This window comes from Hyperolius riggenbachi, chromosome 6, assembly GCF_040937935.1.
Source record: "Hyperolius riggenbachi isolate aHypRig1 chromosome 6, aHypRig1.pri, whole genome shotgun sequence".
Classification (NCBI taxonomy): Eukaryota; Metazoa; Chordata; class Amphibia; order Anura; family Hyperoliidae; genus Hyperolius; species Hyperolius riggenbachi.
In genome coordinates this window covers 162803698-162821068 of record NC_090651.1, presented here as the reverse complement: position 1 = coordinate 162821068, position 17371 = coordinate 162803698, and the positions used below count along the sequence as shown (strand labels likewise).

Sequence of the window (17371 nt, the reverse complement as noted above, 5' to 3'; positions counted from 1 at the left end):
ACAGATATTAAGCAGTTTGGTGGAAATAAGTTCAGGTATGCCTGCCATACACATCCATACCGAAACATTGGCTCATTGGTAGATCTACGTACTGGAAGAGCCCTACTTATGCCTACCCCACACTCACTTTTCATTTACAGCTTCCAACTAAACAAAACACTGTGGACATTTATGGGAGTAAGTAGCCTACTGACTAAATGTATACAAATTACAGCACAATCAGGAAAAAAGTTTCACAGGACTATTTTTTTAATCAAGCAGATCTGCCAATGGCCACTGGCCAGTATAACTGCACCCAACTCCATCCAAGCTCAAAAATTGCAGTGGGTGGCTTCTGCTTTAATGTTACCTATACCTCCTTTTAAAACATCAATTTAAAAAAAAAAAATCATACAACGAACCCTATAAAAATAATTTAGCATAAGCAAGTTACAATAAAAATATACATCATGTGAATTAGTCTGTGCAGGCAAAATTATCTTTTTTTCTTAATTAAATCAATATTATGCTTAGTGTAAGATTCTGAACACGTGAAAAACTTCAGTCAGACTAAACCATGACACAGTTATTGAAACAACGGAATAAATATGTTCAAACTGTAAGGTTTTAAAATCAAATAGTAGTGCTTAGGTGCCCAAAGACATACAGTAAGATTATACCCTTTTATCATGCAAAATGATACCACTAAAGGTGCCCACTAACAGTACAATTTTCAGTGAACAATTGCCCAAACGATCAGATCAATGGGATCCCCAAAAAAATAAAAAATGTCAGCATGCATCAATTATTTTACTACCAACAAACAAATCTGTACTTTCTATCCACCACAATTAATTTTAAAAACATTTTTATGATCTACTATATTGTCATCTAACAAGCACCATTAGAATCATTCACAGTCGATTTGGGACATCAACAAGGTTTATTTTCTGCCAATTCAATCGCATTGATCTGATCGCTCAAGCGATTCCTCTCTGAAAATTATACTGTCAGTGGGCACTTCAATTGAGTACTTTTGCAGCAACCTATAACAACCAATCACATTATATTTTATAGTCTACAGTATGGCTCTTTTGATCCCCGCATATGGCTCTCTGGCTCGCTAAAACACGTGTGACGGAGCGGCCAGAGAGACTTTGTTTACTTTTAAATTCAGAGTGCACCGCCGCCTCCTCCTTGCCCGGCGTTTATTTACATGTCCGTCTCCCCTCACATGCCGCCTCCTCCAGCCGCCGCGGCCAGCGTACTGTAGCTCCGCCCCCATAGTGACGCGGCATGCAGGGACTGGAGGCCTGAGTGAGTTGCGGCCAGTGATTACGTCAGCCGAGCCCGCGCTGTGGAACTCCGCGGTGAAGCTGACTGGAAGCTGGTGAGTGTTAGCATTATAAAGCCTGCCACCCAGCGCCTCACCTGTTTCCCCCAACCCAGCCACCCACCAAGCAATATCACCTACCTACCCAGCACCTCACCTGTTTCCCCACCACCACCCACCAAGCAATATCACCTACCCACCCAGCACCTCACCTGTTTCCCCCCCACCCACCCACCAAGCAATATCAGCTGCCTGTCCAGCACCTCAGCTGTTTCCCCCCCACCACCCACCAAGCAATATCACCTACCCACCCAGCACCTCACCTATTCCCCCCCCACCACCCACAAAGCAATATCACCTACCCACCCAGCACCTCACCTGTTTCCCCCCCCACCACCCACCAAGCAATATCACCTACCCACCCAGCACCTCACCTATTCCCCCCCACCACTCACCAAGCAATATCACCTATGAACTCAGCACTTCAGCTGTTTCCCCCACCCACCAAGCAATATCAGCTGCCTGTCCAGCACCTCACCTGTTTCCCCCACCCACCAAGCAATATCACCTACCTACCCAGCACCTTACCTGTTTCCCCCCCCCCCACCACCCACCAAGCAATATCACCTACCTACCCAGCACCTCACCTGTTTCCCCCACCCACCAAGCAATATCACCTACCCACCCAGCACCTCACCTGTTTCCCCCCACCCACCCACCCACCAAGCAATATCAGCTGCCTGTCCAGCATCTCACCTGTTTCCCCCACCCACCCTCCAAGCAATATCACCTACCCACCCAGCACCTCAGCTGTTTCCCCCATCCACCCAGCACCTCACCTGTTTACCCCCCATCACCTACCCACCCTGCACACTGCCCACCCAGCACCTCACTACCCCCCCCCCCCAACAAGCAATATCACCTGCCCGCCCAGCACCTTGACCTACCTCTCCACACCCTAACCTGCCGCTCCCATTATTTTCTGGTGAATGCTGCCCACATTGCGATTATTTTCTGGTCACTGCTGCCCAATTTACGATTATTTTGTGCTGAAATGCTGCCCACTTTCCTATTATTTTATGGTGAAATGCTGCCCACTTAACGATTAATTTCTGGTAAAATGCTGCCCACTTTACGATTAATTTCTGGTGAAACATTGCTGCATTAGGTAACCAATAAGTCTCTGAATTCTTTTTAATAATGTTGTTATGCAGTTGCTAACTGTTAGCAACAGCATAACAACGTTATTAAAAAGAATTCAGACACTTATTGCACTTTAAAGTGTTGGTCTTGCATAAAATGCACACATTTCCTTGCATTTAGTTATTGTATGGCTCTCACGGAATTATATTTTAAAATATGTCGTGTTTATGGCTCTCTCAGCCAAAAAGGTTCCCTACCCCTGCTCTACATACTAGTACTGGAGCAAGCAGTTAATAACGGGTTGGATTACAGTATAGACTAGAGTATCTGATTTTTATTGACTTTGAATAAACATTTCACTATGTCAATAGAAAAGAGAAGGTATCTTAGAAATATGGGATCATTGTAAAGATTAAAACATAATTCAAGATTGTGAAGGCCCCTATGAGGAAAGTTAGTAATAGATTCGCTGTAAACTCAGGTATTCACCAGTGTTGCCTTCGCTAACCATCATTATTTCTACTGGTATTAGATCAAGTTGTGACAAAATAAATAAAAAGGATTGCAGTGGGGGCTTGATAACAGGTCTGAGGATCTGCAGATGACATGTGTTTGCTTGTACAACACTAACTGGTGATATGCAAAATATATTGTTAAAATCAGTACAAAAATCCACTGTGAGATTAAGGCCTGGTTCGCACAGGTGTCTCACATTTGTATAGTGCAGGCTAGGATTAAAAAAGCAAATTGAACTTTTTTTTTTTAACTGTACTGGGTTTGGAAGCATAAAAAAACTTCCACATTACAGACATTCACCCATTGATGTATCTGCCTTCTAAATGTAAGATAAGATTCTACAAAAGAACTACAAAAGAACTAAAGATTGATAAGGTGATTACTAAGCTTTAGATGATTTGTTTAGTTATGAGCCAAATATATCCTGTAAGCCTGTATGGATAGGTGTACAGTTGCAGCAAGCACAGTTATGCATATATTTTGGAATTTGAAAAGCTCAGTTCCAAAGCTAACATAATTTGCCATATTCTGTACATTTCCATTAGCTATGTCACTTGTAAGCCACAGGTCCTTTAACATTAGTCTTACCAAAGAACCCAAAAGCATTAAAACACAAATTACAATATTTAAAAACAAAATATGCTAATAGAGCAAACACCTTTATCACCAAAATCATTAGTAGCAACCACTTGTTCCACTTACCTGTCCTATAAGGAGTCCAGTGACAAAAGATTTATTCTGCTGAAGGGCTTTCAAGTACTTCTCAACTGTTTCGTCAACATAATAACTTCTCCCCATGTTTATGTTCAATTCAATAAAATGTTACAAATCTGTAAAACAAAGAAATGGAACCTATGAAAATATTTGTTGTGGAACAAATTTAGCTGAAGAGGAACTCTAGCCTATAGTTTGTTTTGATTTCTAAATAGTCTGGGGAAAAAGTCTGTCAGAGCTACTGCCTATTTCCTGACTCAGAAACTACACCAGGATGTTAATAATAACAGGAGAGAAAATCCTACTTTTGTCTATTGTCAAGACAGGTGTTCCCACTATTAGTTTTGCTTACAGCAGTTAGAAAGTCACTGTAGTTTCTGATCTGATGCAAGTGGCTACAAAAAGTGATTATTTGTTAGGTTCAGAACTATGAAATAGAGTTTTATTTTTTTAACAGGAAATTAATAACAAGTAACCAAGCTAAGTAACTAACCTATGCATGTTGCCTACTGCAGGTAAAGTACATACTAGTTATTTCAATAGAGTTTGTTGAGTGCCTTTAGGCTACCAAATGCCACTGTGGTTCAGCCGTCATCCGCCTAGTAAGAAAAAAGCACATCATTATGGGATGGCAACTGAAATTTTTTTTAAACTTTCCCTGTGTTCCTGTGACCAGGGCTGTGAAGTCAGTGGACAAATCTTTTGACTTTCACTTTTCAGTTTATGGAATCTGATTCCAAAGACCCCATCTGCTTTTGGAAACAAACCAAACAACCCATGGCTAGGAGGCTGGCAAAGGACCATGGTAAAGATAAGGGTGTGTACACACATCCAATTTTGATTGACCAGTTTTACCACTTTCATGTAGTATGGGAGCTTACCTACAAAACTTGCTCATAGTATTAAAGAGAATCTGTATTGTTAAAATCGCACAAAAGTAAACATACCAGTGCGTTAGGGGACATCTCCTATTACCCTCTGTCACAATTTCGCCGCTCCTCGCCGCATTAAAAGTGGTTAAAAACGGTTTTAAAAAGTTTGTTTATAAACAAACAAAATGGCCACCAAAACAGGAAGTAGGTTGATATACAGTATGTCCACACATAGAAAATACATCCATACACAAGCAGGCTGTATACACCCTTCCTTTTGAATCTCAAGAGATCATTTGTGTGTTTCTTTCCCCCTGCAGTTCTCATGCACTGAAGTTTCAGGCTGCTCTTGTCTTCCTGCAAACAGCTTTGCCCTTGTCTGTAATTTCTCAGTATGTAAAAGCCCAGGCAGCTCAGAGGACCATTTATCCAGCTTGTAAAAGATAAGAGAGAAGAGCGAAGCTGCCCTAATCTAAATAATACACAGGCAGTGTGCACAGAGGGGCCTGGAGGGGGGAGTTCATAGCAGAACCACAACACTGAAGAACTTGGAAGCCTTCCAGACACAGGCCGACAAGTCTGACAGGGGAAAGATACATTGATTTATTACAGAGACTGTGATAGTAGAAAGTGTTGCAGTAAGCCAGAACACATTAGAATAGCTTTTGGAACTTGTAGGATGATAAAAAACAGGATGCAATTTTTGTTACGGAGTCTCTTTAAGCAAAACATTTCCTTGTTACAGCTTATAGAACTCTTACTGAGATTCTACTGAGAGCACAGAAAGGTTAACCTCCTATGTTTATATATTAGCTCACAACTCAGCAGACAGCTGGGATCTCAAACTACACTACCTCATTACTTAGTGAGAACACAGAATTAGACAGGCTATTCTCTATAAACATACACAGGGTAGACACAGGGTGTATTTCTCAGTGCTTTCCATCTCCTGTGCAAGAGTTGTGGTCCGCTTTTACTGACTTCCCCCACATTGGCCCTAGTCAGTGGTGGGTAAAACAGATTATAATTATAGTAGGCAGAACAGGATCATCCACCAGGCAACCTAGGTAGGAGCCTGAGGCCTAGTGGTTGTCAAGAGGCCCAGAAGCCACCTTCTCTGTCCTTTCTCCACTTCAGCTTCCCATAAAGACCACAAGGGGGCCCCAAATCTACTACCTTGCCTAGGGCTCAATTGCATCTTAATTCATCTCTGATAGTAGAACCACTAAACTGTGAATTCATTTGACAGTTAGGCTAGGTTTCCATTTGTGCGGCGGCATGCGTCTTGCGAGACGCGATGCCGGCACAGCTGTTGCCTCTCGCAGCCGAATCCCTCTAGCCGTGCTATGCACGGCTATGGGATTCGGACAGCTACGGACGAAATTATGCTGCAGGGCCTCAGATTTTTCCTCGGCCACGAATTCGGATGGCTCTCATAGACTTCTATAGGCTGCTGAAATCCATCCGAACTCGTGGGCGGGGAAACGGCCTGGATTCGCAGCAGTGGAAACCCGGCCTTAGTGAAATTAATTATTCATTGTACTCTTTAAAGCTATATAAATAATAACATGCGCTTTCCCAGATCAACTGCCTTTCCAATGCTGAAGAAAATATCCAAGTCAAGTACAAGCCGCTTTAGCTTACTGCGAAGGCGCAGACATACACCTGCAGGTGGCATTTGATTGTACACTGCAGGGAGCATGGCTAGCCATGCCAACAAATCTATAAAGCTCTTGTTGGATATGTTGCAGGGCCCGCACGCAGCAATGCAGGTCTCCAGGAGGATGTGGGAAGCCTCTGGAAGATAAAAAACTTCCCCCTGGCCCCTTCTTACATAAGAAAGACCACACTTGCCTTCGGTAAGGTCTTTTCCAGTAGTCCAGGGGACAGCACCCCTCCTCTGAGACTTGTCTCCCCTCCCAATTCTGGACAGGAAGCTATTAAACAAACAAATTTGCATAATGGACAGCAGTACATGTATAAATACAAGCCACTTACAATGATCCTCAGTAATAACAAAGATGACCCGGACTCACCATACGATGCTTGCAAAATTTCTTCTTAATAGTTTCCCACATAGGGTGGGAAGTAGGGGTGCTGTCCCCTGGACTACTGGAAAAGACCTTACCGAAGGTAAGTGTGGTCTTTCCCAGAACGTCCCTGGGACAGCACCCCTCCTCTGAGACGATAAACAAAATTCTCATTAGGGTGGGACTACTGCCTGTAGAACTTTTCTACCAAAGGCTAGATCACCACTTGATAATAAATTTAGTCTGTAATGTTTTACAAATGTGTTCTGGCTGGACCAGGTAGCCGCTCTACAAATCTGCTCGATGGAAGCTCCAGCCCTCTCTGCCCATGAGGTTGCGACACTTCTTGTAGAATGAGCTTTGACAGATGTTGGAAGGACCTTACCCTGTGATTGATATGCCATTAGAATAGCTTGTCTTATCCATCTAGCAATAGTTGGCTTTGATGCACGGAGCCCCCTATTCTTTCCAGCAAACAGGATGAACAAAGCATCTGTCCTCCTCCATGATTTAGACCTCTCCAAGTATTGAAGTAGACACCTTCTGACGTCCAGACAATGAAGCTGTTTTTCTTTCTCATTAGACTGTTTCTCGCAAAATGAAGGAAGAAATATCTCCTGAGTTCTGTGAAAAGTTGAAACTACTTTTGGAAGGAAGGCAATATCTGGCCTCAAAGTAACCTTGTCTTCTGAAATAATACAGTAGGGATGCTTAATTGACAAAGCCTGTAACTCTCCTACCCTTCTTGCCGAAGTAATCGCAAGAAGAAATGCCATCTTCAAGGATAACAGTTTTTCCGAAACTTGGTCAATTGGCTCAAAGGGAGGACCACACATAGCCTGTAAGACTATGTTTAGATCCCAAGACGGGGTTCTCGGAACCAACACTGGACGTAACCCTGTTAATTGCCTGAAAAAAACGAAGAATGAACTCCTCCTGGGCTAGTCTTCTTTGTAGGAAAACACTGATTGCCGCTGTCTGAACTTTTAACGTACTAATACTCAGTCCTTTTTCAAACCCTGCCTGCAGGAATTCTAAAACTGATGTCGATGAATGAACATCCATAGATCTCTCCAAACACCAGCTATTATAGATTCGCCAGGCCTTCTGATAAATTACTCTTGTCACTTTCTTTCGACTTTGAATCAAGGTTTCCGAAAGACCATCTGAAAACCCCCTAGATTTTAGAATGTTCCACTCAGGTTCCATGCAGAGAGATGCATCTGCTGAAGATTTGGATGAAAAACTGGCCCCTGCTGCAATAGATCCAGACGTTGAGGCAAAAGCAACGGAGGACTGATCGATAACTTCTGTAATAGACTGAACCACGGTCTTTTCGGCCAAAACGGAACTATCAGAATTAATCGAGCCCTGTCTCGACAAATCTTGCTGAGAACCTTCGGAATTTGGGATAGAGGGGGAAAAGCATACATTAGTCTGACACTCCAATCTATCGAAAAGGCATCTATCGCCCATGGCCTGTCCTGGGGCCATAGGGAACAAAAGAGTTGACACCTTGCGTTGCTCCTCCTTGCAAATAAATCCACTTCTGGATGTGCCCATGTCATGCAGATCTCCTGGAAAACCTCCGAGTTCAGGGCCCACTCGTCCTGCTTTAGAGCCGATCTGCTTAGGTAATCCGCAAGATAATTGTTTACACCCCTCAGATGCACTGCTCTGATGGATTTTAAATTTTTCTCTGCCCACAATAGGATCTTTGAGGTCTGAGACCATAAAAGGTGACTCTTCGTCCCTCCTTGCCTGTTGATGTATGCCACTACACTGGCGTTGTCTGAACGTACTAGAACATGACAGTGGCTGATGTAATTGCGAAAGTGAAGTAGGCCCATCCATACTGCCTGTAACTCTCTGCTGTTTGACGATCTTCCTTTCATCAAAGTGGACCACCGACCCTGTGCTGGTAGTGAGTCTATATGAGCCCCCCATCCCCAGGAGCTGGCGTCTGTTGTCATGATTTTTTCGACTGGAGAAAACCACGGTCGACCTTCGGACAGACGTACTGGATTCTGCCACCAGCTGAGAGCTGCCTTTACTCTGAAAGGAATTAGCAACCTTCTTTCTAAGGACGTCACCTTTCTGTTCCAATTTTTTAGGATCCAATTTTGAAGTATTCTTGAATGGAGTTGTCCCCACTGGACTGCAGGGAAGGAGGAGGTTAGAAGGCCTAGAACCGACATAGCCCTTCTTAGCGTAATGGCACCTGTGGTCTGAAAAGAAAGAACAGTATTAAGAATATCAGTTATCTTTCTCTGATGCAAAAACACTTTCTCATCACAAGTAGAAATAACAAAACCTAAATATTCCATAGTCTGTTTAGGTTGAATAGATGATTTAGACCAGTTAATAAGCCATCCTAGAGATTGGAGCAATTCCAGAGCTGAATTAATCTGGATTTTCAAGGAATCTACTGATTCACCCCAAAACAAAAGATCATCCAGGTAGGCCAAGACATTAATAGATCTTTTCCTCAAAACAGCTAAGACCTCGGACATGACCTTCGTGAACAACCAAGGAGCCGAGGCTAATCCAAAAGGTAAAGCGTTAAACTGGAAGTGCCTTACCTCTTTCTGAATGCTGATGGCAAACCTTAGGAACTGCTGAGACTGTAGCTCTATCGGGATGTGTAGATAGGCGTCCTTGAGATCCAATGATGCCAGGAAGCAATCCTTCTGTAACAGACTTATAACAGAGGTGATATTGTCCATCCTGAATCTTCGATATTTTACGGCTTTGTTCAACCCTTTCAGATTGAGGATGAAGCGGAACTCCCCCTGAGGCTTTTTTACAAGAAAGACTGGCTGTCACAGGAGCCCTAGTGGCTGACCGCACTTAGCCTTCTAAACGGTGCCAGCGCACAGATCGTGCGAACTCTGGTCGCAGTCAATGCGCAGGAACCGTTAAGAATTAGCCGCAGCCAACTCAGAAGGGAGCCTGTGAGACACGGGTGATTACAACTTCACCCGCTGGTTCAGAGTAAACTGCCACCACCGCGGTTACCATGGGACCGTGGAGCCCACTAACTGACTAGTCCTGCGAATAAAACGGTTAAACACACGATATTCTGTCTAGCCAACAACAAACAAACAGTAGCGTATCTTCAGAGACCCGGGATCAGTTCTGTGTGTGCTGATAAGCAGGGTAGCGGACAGTGAATGACTTGGAGAAAGTCGTTAATTCACGCAATATAAATAATTAATATATACAGACAATTATTAAAATCAACAATTATTAAAACAGTAATAGCCAGTATAAAAAAAATAAAAGAAGGGAGAAAAATACTTAGTTCCTGGAAAGATGTCCTTTTTGTGGGAAAAAACAGAGTTCTGGGTTTCAATCAAAGTTCAGAGTTCAGACCAGGTGGATGCCAGCATATCCTCAAGCTGGCACCGATGAGTTCAAGATGTTTTCAGGGTGGAGGACCCTGAGTTTGGCTCCTCTGCCATTCTTATGCCCCTGATTCAGTAGGAGGGAGTGAGGGCGGGGAGCCACACACCCCCTTAGAAGATGAGATGAGCCCTCCCCTTGTCCTGGGGACTAGAAATCATATCTACCCATATATGGGCTCTATCTCACAGAACCGTACAGGTCAGGGCAGATTTATTAACATTTTCAGGTCTGTCTCGATTTACCCAGCGCCCTGATACCAGACATGAGGGGTGGGACCCCTGTGGTATCATCAGGGCACTTTCAAACTGCCTAACTGGCAGTCCTTACCTCAGAATGTTCTGAAACTTCCTCAGAACCAGCACCGAGGCTCATGCTACACTTCCCCCACGTTTGGCGAAGCTGCCATCTCAGGAACCCCAGAAATATGACAGATCTGGGAAGTTATGGATATGCTATGAGACTCAGGTTATTCCCAGGCAAAGGCTCTTTGAAGTTTGGGGCAGCCAGCTAGGTGTCACCTCCCCTGCTGGGAGGGAGCCAGCGGGTCTGGTTTTTCCCCCAACTAGATTGCTTCTGCCATGGTGCTTGTCACCTTATACCTGATGGATGGGCCATCAGCACAGCTTGAAGCCAGGGACTCTCCGGGGCAGATTAGGCTCAGGCTCATTAGCATATCAAAAGAGCCATCCAGCATTTAGGCTGGTGCTCTCTCTCTGCTGAGAACAGACTGCAGCTGCCCCTACACACTCAACCCAGATTCTATCGATCTGAAGCGCAATCGATGCAGGGAATCAAGTGCGATCGCTTTTTCTTCACGGGCGGTTACAGGACGCGCCTGCGGCCCCGCAACCGTCCGTGACACCGGCGAATAATATCCCTGACCCCTCTGGCATGATGGGACCTCTCTGATAACTCTTTTTTGTAGTAACATAGTCACTTCGTTTTGTAATGCCAATGTTTGAATTTCTGTCTTTGGCATTTGATTTACCCAGAACCTTCGCGGGGGGGGGGGGGGGGGATACTGAAATTCTATGGCATACCCTTCCAACACAATTTTCTGTAACCAGAGATTTTGAGGAAGAAGGAGCCACTGCTCGTAAAAATGGGCCAGTCTTTCCCCCACCGGGATCCTGACGTCATTGTTTATTTTGCTGGGAGGTATGGGCAAAATTTGATTTGGCTTTCTGAGGCCTACTTGGACCCCATCTCTTTCTCGATGAAGTCTTGGGGTCTTGTTCTGGTTTAGAGGAACGAAAGGAGCGTTTGGGTGGAAAGGTCCTCCTTTTAACAGGAAAATTCTTTTTAGCATCAGCAGTTCTTTCTAAAGTCTGCTCTAACTTTGAGCCAAAAAGAAATTCCCCCTCACAAGGTAGACTACATAATTTAGAGCGGGAAGAGTTATCTCCCTGCCACGTCTTTACCCATATACCACGTCTAGCAGAATTTACTAAAGCCGTGGTCCTGGCTGTCAACTTCACCGTATCATCTGCTGCATCAGTGAGATAATTGGTGGAATTGAATAGTTTAGGAAAGTCCTTTAATATCTCCTCTCTAGGAACACCAGAAGCAATCTTGTCCTGTGTTTCCATCAACCAGTATTTCAGGGACCTACCCACTGCCGTTGAAGCTACTGCAGGTTTAAAAGTTAGTGATGAGGACTCCCATGCTCTTCTGAGGAGATTATCCGCTTTTTTGTCAATTGGATCCTTTAGGTTACCAAAATTTTCGAACTGCAAATCTGTTTTCTTTGACACCCTGGAAAAAGATGGGTCAAGCTTGGGAGATGTACCCCAGAATTTCTGGTCCTCCGCACAAAACGGGTATCTACGATTTAATGAACGAGGCCAAAAGGCTCTCTTTTCAGGTTCATCCCACTCCTTCTTAATCATATTTTTTAGAGAAGAATGAACTGGGATAAAACTGGACTGGGGATCTGACAAACCTTCGTACATCTGATCCAAGGGTGTCAAAGTTCTCTGTTCAACTGTAATACCCATAGCCGTATGCATATCAGATAGTAGATTCTTCATTAGCTCCGGAGAAAAAGCAAATTTCTGCCCTTTGTCTGGTCTATCAGATGTATCCTCAGCGGAAATCTCTTCAAAGGAAGATATTTCACCCTCCTCCCCAGAATTTTCTGACTCCTCTGAATCCTCTCCCCTCTTTCTCTTAGGAACAGATAGGGAAGGTATAGGGACAGTGACATCAGGAATAGCCGAAGTGCCCTCCATAGGGGAAGTGCCCTCCAAAGGGGGGATGTCCTTCATAGGATCTGCTACAGCTGATGAGGATGATGCTATAGCAGAATCCTTAATTTCTTTTATGGCTGAAGACATCTCCGAGCGCATCCATCCCATTAAGTCTTTGAAAACTACTGGGGATTCATCCTTGACAATTTTATCTGTACAATACTGACATAATTTCTTAGATGAAGGAGCAGATGATGATATGCGATTAATGCAGATAGCACATCGTCTTTCTTTGGAGGATGATGAGTGTTTACTCAGAGTGGACTGAGATGATTTATCCTTTTCCTTATCTTTGTCAGCTTTTGGAAGTTTAGGCTGAAAAATATAGATAAGAAAAAACTATCAGTCCCCTCAGTGTAACTTAAACAGCATAATCCGCAGAAACAGCGCAAACAATGTCTCACCAGAGAGGGTTCAGAGCCAGTCCCTGCAGATTGCAGTGAGGAAAGGCCTGCGGCGTCCTCCATGATCCACCAAACAGCATTGAGTCATGGACAAACAACAGATCTTTTTAAATCTTACCCTCCTCCTCCTTAATTGCCAGCAGCTGCCTCTGTTCCCAGCAGCCAATCGCCGTAATGATCACCGTCGCGGGCCTGCAATCAGGCCTGATCATGTGACCAGTCATGTGGGACGCCTGCACATGACGTCATCGCGCTTCCGCCGGAACTTCCGGTTAGCGCTCTGCCGTCCATAAAACTTCTGCACTCTAAGGAGAAGCCTCCACCACCCTGGGCGCATAGCACACTGAGTCCCCTGCTCAGCCCGTCCTTGCCTGCCCCACACGCTGCACCTGCCACCTGACATGGGAGCACCGAGGCCCCTCCATCCGCTCCTGTCCGGGACAGGAAAAACAACTGAGGATCATTGTAAGTGGCTTGTATTTATACATGTACTGCTGTCCATTATGCAAATTTGTTTGTTTAATAGCTTCCTGTCCAGAATTGGGAGGGGAGACAAGTCTCAGAGGAGGGGTGCTGTCCCAGGGACGTTCTGGGAAAGTAACTTTTTTCATCTCTACTTGATGTTTTTGAGGGGTATGTGCACTAAACTACGTTAATCAGAATAATGGCGTAAAGTCTTATGCTTGATGAGTAGAGAGTAATGCATAATGTATTGCACTCTGCTCTACTCATCAAGCGGTAAGACTTTATGCACGTTATTCTGCCTAAAGCAGTTCAATGAGTACTCCCCTTAGCAACTGGTTCTACAGAAGCTCTTCCATGGCATCAGATCAGACAAGTTCGCCTTCACTCCCTATGAGCATGCATGATCCTGTCACTGTTGTCCTTCCTGGGATCACTTCTTGACAGTAACAGCCACTGCATACAGGGAACACACAGACCTGCTATTTTGGGGATGCTTTGACTCAGTTGTCTAGCCATAATAATTTGGCCTTTGCCATGGTTCCCTCAGATCTTTACAGTTGTACTTTTCCTTTACCTTTAGGCTGCTTACACACCAAGACGTTACAGGCGCACGTTAGTGCGCCTGTAACGCTCCCCGAACGCACAGCAATGTAACACAAGTGGGTTGTTCACACAGCCCACGTTGCGTTACATGTAATGCTGCACGTTCGGTGCAAAGTGCAGCATGCTACGGCGTTGGAGCGGCTATAGCCGCGTTAGACTGTTTGCACATGCGCAGTGGGGGGCGGAGAGGAGGCGGGGAGAGCCAGCTACAGTAGCCGCGCACATGGCTTCTTAATATTCACTGCACTGGCGGCAGCTGATTGGCCGGCGGGACCACATGATGCGGAGTGTCTCGCTCCGCATCACGTGGTCCCGCTGGCCAATCAGCGCCACTCTGGGAGACATTATAGGAATCGAGCCGCCGAACGCGGCTCACTCTACCGTCGGCTTTTGCAGCACCATACGTTGTGTTAGGTGCACGTTATGCGACCTTAACGTGGCACCTAACACAACGTCTTGGTGTGCAAGAAGCCTTAAAAAAGATTATTCATGAATTTAACGGGTAGGGCAAGTTTAATTAAAATGATTTCCTTTGGTAGGATTTTGTATCCTATGCAGAGCATCCCCATGCTCCTTAAAGTGAACCTCCGGACTAAAAATCGACTCAGCAGTACTGAAAAGGCCTGGTGTTTCTTTAACAGATTCACAGCATCAGAACTTTGTTTCTCTTATACAAGCCTCATTTTTAGCTGCACAGAAGAAAACTGCCCGGGCTTTTTTCCCCTGATGCTGTGCAAAGCATGATGGGATTTCTGATGATGTTGCTCTCGTTCTGCTGTTTTGGTGCAATTTTTTTTTTACATTTTGAATTCGACATAGCGTGTGCAGCTGGGAGGGGTTATCAGGACACAGGAAAGTTGGAACTGTGTCTCCTGCTCCTTGTCACCTCCTTTCAACCAAAAAGATGGCTGCCCCCATGACAAAGATGGCAGCCTCCATGAATCACAAACATTTGCCTGTTCTTTTAAAACAGGGTGGGTAAAAAATTATATTACCTATCTATTCTAATTAACATAACTAATGTAACCAAATGACAGTAGGTTTGTTTAGGCTGAAGTTCCCCTTTAAGCACAAAGATATAAAAAGACTACAAAAGACATTTACTGATTTTATGTGGAAAAATAAAAAACACAGGATTGCGTTATTAAAACTTCAACTACCAAAGAATTGGGGAGGACTGAATGTACCGCACCTCAGATTGTATAATCTAGCATGCCTTATCCGACACACGAAAGATTGGATTGACGGGTCCAACACTTTTTCAAATATAGACCTAGAATTGAAATTAGTAGAACCTTGGACCTTAAAAGGGATACTACATGCTAGATATAAAAATCTATGTAAACACTAGGAGGACCTGGCGCTCAATGGCTTGCTATGCCATTAAGAGGTACATCACAAAATCGATATATGCTGTGGTAACAAAACATTTCAACATTAAAGTATTATCTATTCCTGTGGTAGGGATGAAGGGGGAATGGGTGGGGGAGGGAACAGAGGGAGGGTTATATATAATAAAAAAATAATAATTTTGCACTAAGAAATTTTAAGACACGATTTGATGTATAGACAGGTCATGGAAATATCTGTATTTTTCTGTTGATTTGAAAAAGTTTGTGCATTGTCTATCTATTTGGTGCGATAAAAATGTTATTTAAAAAAAAAAAACATCATCATATACTGCCTGATGTATCCTACTCCTTGACAGATGGTATTATAATAAGAAAATCAGTGTGTGTGTCTTATCAGTCATTTACAACATTTAGTTGGGGTAGCCTCTCAATTAAGGGCATGCTTACTCTCTACTCAGGGGTCTCAAACTCGCGGCCCGCGGGCCATTTGCGGCCCGCGATACAATATTTTGTGGCCCCAAGGCCCCAGAGCTTGTAGGGGCCCCCAGTGGCTACAAGAGGAAAAAAAAATTTTTCAAATCGGCCTTATAGTTTTTGAGAAAATCGATTTTAAAGTTGCAAAGGAAAAAAATACACATTTAAAAACCCGCCGACTTTAATGGTTAATAGCAAATCCACCTTAAATGCTAGAAACCCTAAATTTGCAGGATATGTTAAGGAGATCATTAGGAATAAGAGGAAAAAACAATTTTTCAAAAAGACCTTATAGTTTTTGAGAAAATCGATTTTAAAGATTCAAAGGAAAATAGTATACTTTTAAATGCGGTAAATGTCACTTTTAGTAGCAAGCCTAACGGTAGTGTAATTTTACATGTATCAAAAGAAAGAGCAATACATTTCCTGACAGAGTTTCCAGGGGGTCCATACGCAGCCGCAGCGCTTTGGCCAGGTATCGCTATACAGCCGTAATATGGCTGTATGAAGATTCCTGGCATTTTTTCCTATTTTCCCAATTTTTTTTTTTATGTTTAGAGTGGGCGGGCAGAGGCGGCGATCCGCCGCGATTGACGTCAGGAGGGGCAGAGCTGAAGCTGAAAGCTCTGCCCCTTCCAGGAAATGCCGGCGGATTGCCCCCGGGGCAATTTGGGGGCTCTGCAGCCCTCGTTTTGCGGCGGGGACACGTGAACTCCCTTATGCGGCCCAGCCTCATCCTGACTTTGCCTCCTGCGGCCCCCGGGTAAATTGAGTTTGAGACCCCTGCTCTACATGTTACTCAGTCCTGCAGTGTGATGCCAAAATCTTACTATCTACCTGTGGAAATTTGCCAGAAATCTATCCAGCCCTATTCTATACAAGTAGACAGTTCACAGATGTTCCATGATGCTTCTAAACAATAACATATGTCTGCGTGTATTTTTTCTGTGGGGGTAATTACTAATACTATACCTTTTGTTTTTAAATATAGGAGTTGACAATGCATCAATATAGCTGTCACTGAAACCACAGTGGATTAACCAGTGCCATTTATTAACAATGACAATTTCCCTTTTTATTTAGGCATAAAAATACATGTAAGTTTCTCATTTTTTTCTACCAGCTGCACACATTACCTTTTCTGTCTGACTGGACGTGGACTCCTCAAAGCATCAGAAGTCCACACCCACTCAGTGCCTGGGACACATCAGGAGGGTTACATGTGGGACAATTATGTCTTCACGGACGCCATCATTGTGAAGCTCTGCGTGGCTGGCGATGTAATACTTACTACATTCCTCAATAACTTTACACTTACAGCACACTGGATGTCACTTAGTCAGTCGTTTATAGGATACATATATTGCATAAATAAAAATTAATTAGCAGCAATCCTTACCTCGTCATGCGACTACAACTACCATGATTCTCTGGCTAGAATATTTACGTCATATTATCGCGCTGGTATTTTGTAAAAAGCGCATTTTCCCATCAGCCCTAAGGTCGGCTGTGTGTTCCTGTCTAGCGGGCTGCTCGTGTTGTGCTGATTGCTCCTTTGTGGGAGCATAGGGGACAGGATGGCGGCCGTACTACAGCAAGTACTGGAGAAGGCTGAGCTCAGCAAGCTGCCCAAAGGTGTGGTGACCAAGCTGGAGCGATTCCTGGGCGAGCAGCAGGTGGAGATAGACGCCATGAAGTCCAGGCATGAGAAGTTCAGAGTGGACTGCGGTATGGAGGAGGGAAGAGTTCTCAGCGCTGCTAAGCTGTACCTTTCTGGCCACACACCTTCCAGTGTGACTGTGTAGATTAGAAACCACACCTGAAGTTAA

At 44.2% G+C, this 17371-nt stretch overlaps 2 protein-coding genes across 6 annotated transcripts in view; one reads left to right on the top strand and one right to left on the bottom strand.

Moving 5' to 3' along the window:
• ODR4 (odr-4 GPCR localization factor homolog) overlaps nucleotides 1–16965 on the bottom strand; it is a 102060-nt gene extending 85095 nt beyond the window's left edge. Inside the window, exons 1-2 of one of the 5 annotated variants that reach the window (XM_068240158.1) lie at nucleotides 16942–16965; nucleotides 3674–3801 (exon numbers count right to left, since the gene is read on the bottom strand). In XM_068240158.1, the coding sequence (XP_068096259.1) occupies nucleotides 3674–3769 (96 nt within the window). In that variant the 5' untranslated portion in view covers nucleotides 3770–3801; nucleotides 16942–16965. Of the gene's footprint in view, nucleotides 1–3673; nucleotides 3802–8680; nucleotides 8765–11607; nucleotides 12207–12411; nucleotides 12509–16678; nucleotides 16774–16941 lie in introns of those variants that run through there. The other 4 variants (XM_068240153.1, XM_068240155.1, XM_068240156.1 and 1 more) reach the window with 4 other exon arrangements.
• A 49-nt stretch (nucleotides 16966–17014) lies between these two features.
• Nucleotides 17015–17371, top strand: part of TPR (translocated promoter region, nuclear basket protein) — a 191083-nt gene continuing 190726 nt past the window's right edge. The window contains exon 1 of the mRNA XM_068240152.1: nucleotides 17015–17270. Coding sequence (XP_068096253.1) covers nucleotides 17120–17270 — 151 coding nt within the window. The 5' untranslated portion in view covers nucleotides 17015–17119. The remainder of the gene's footprint in view (nucleotides 17271–17371) is intronic.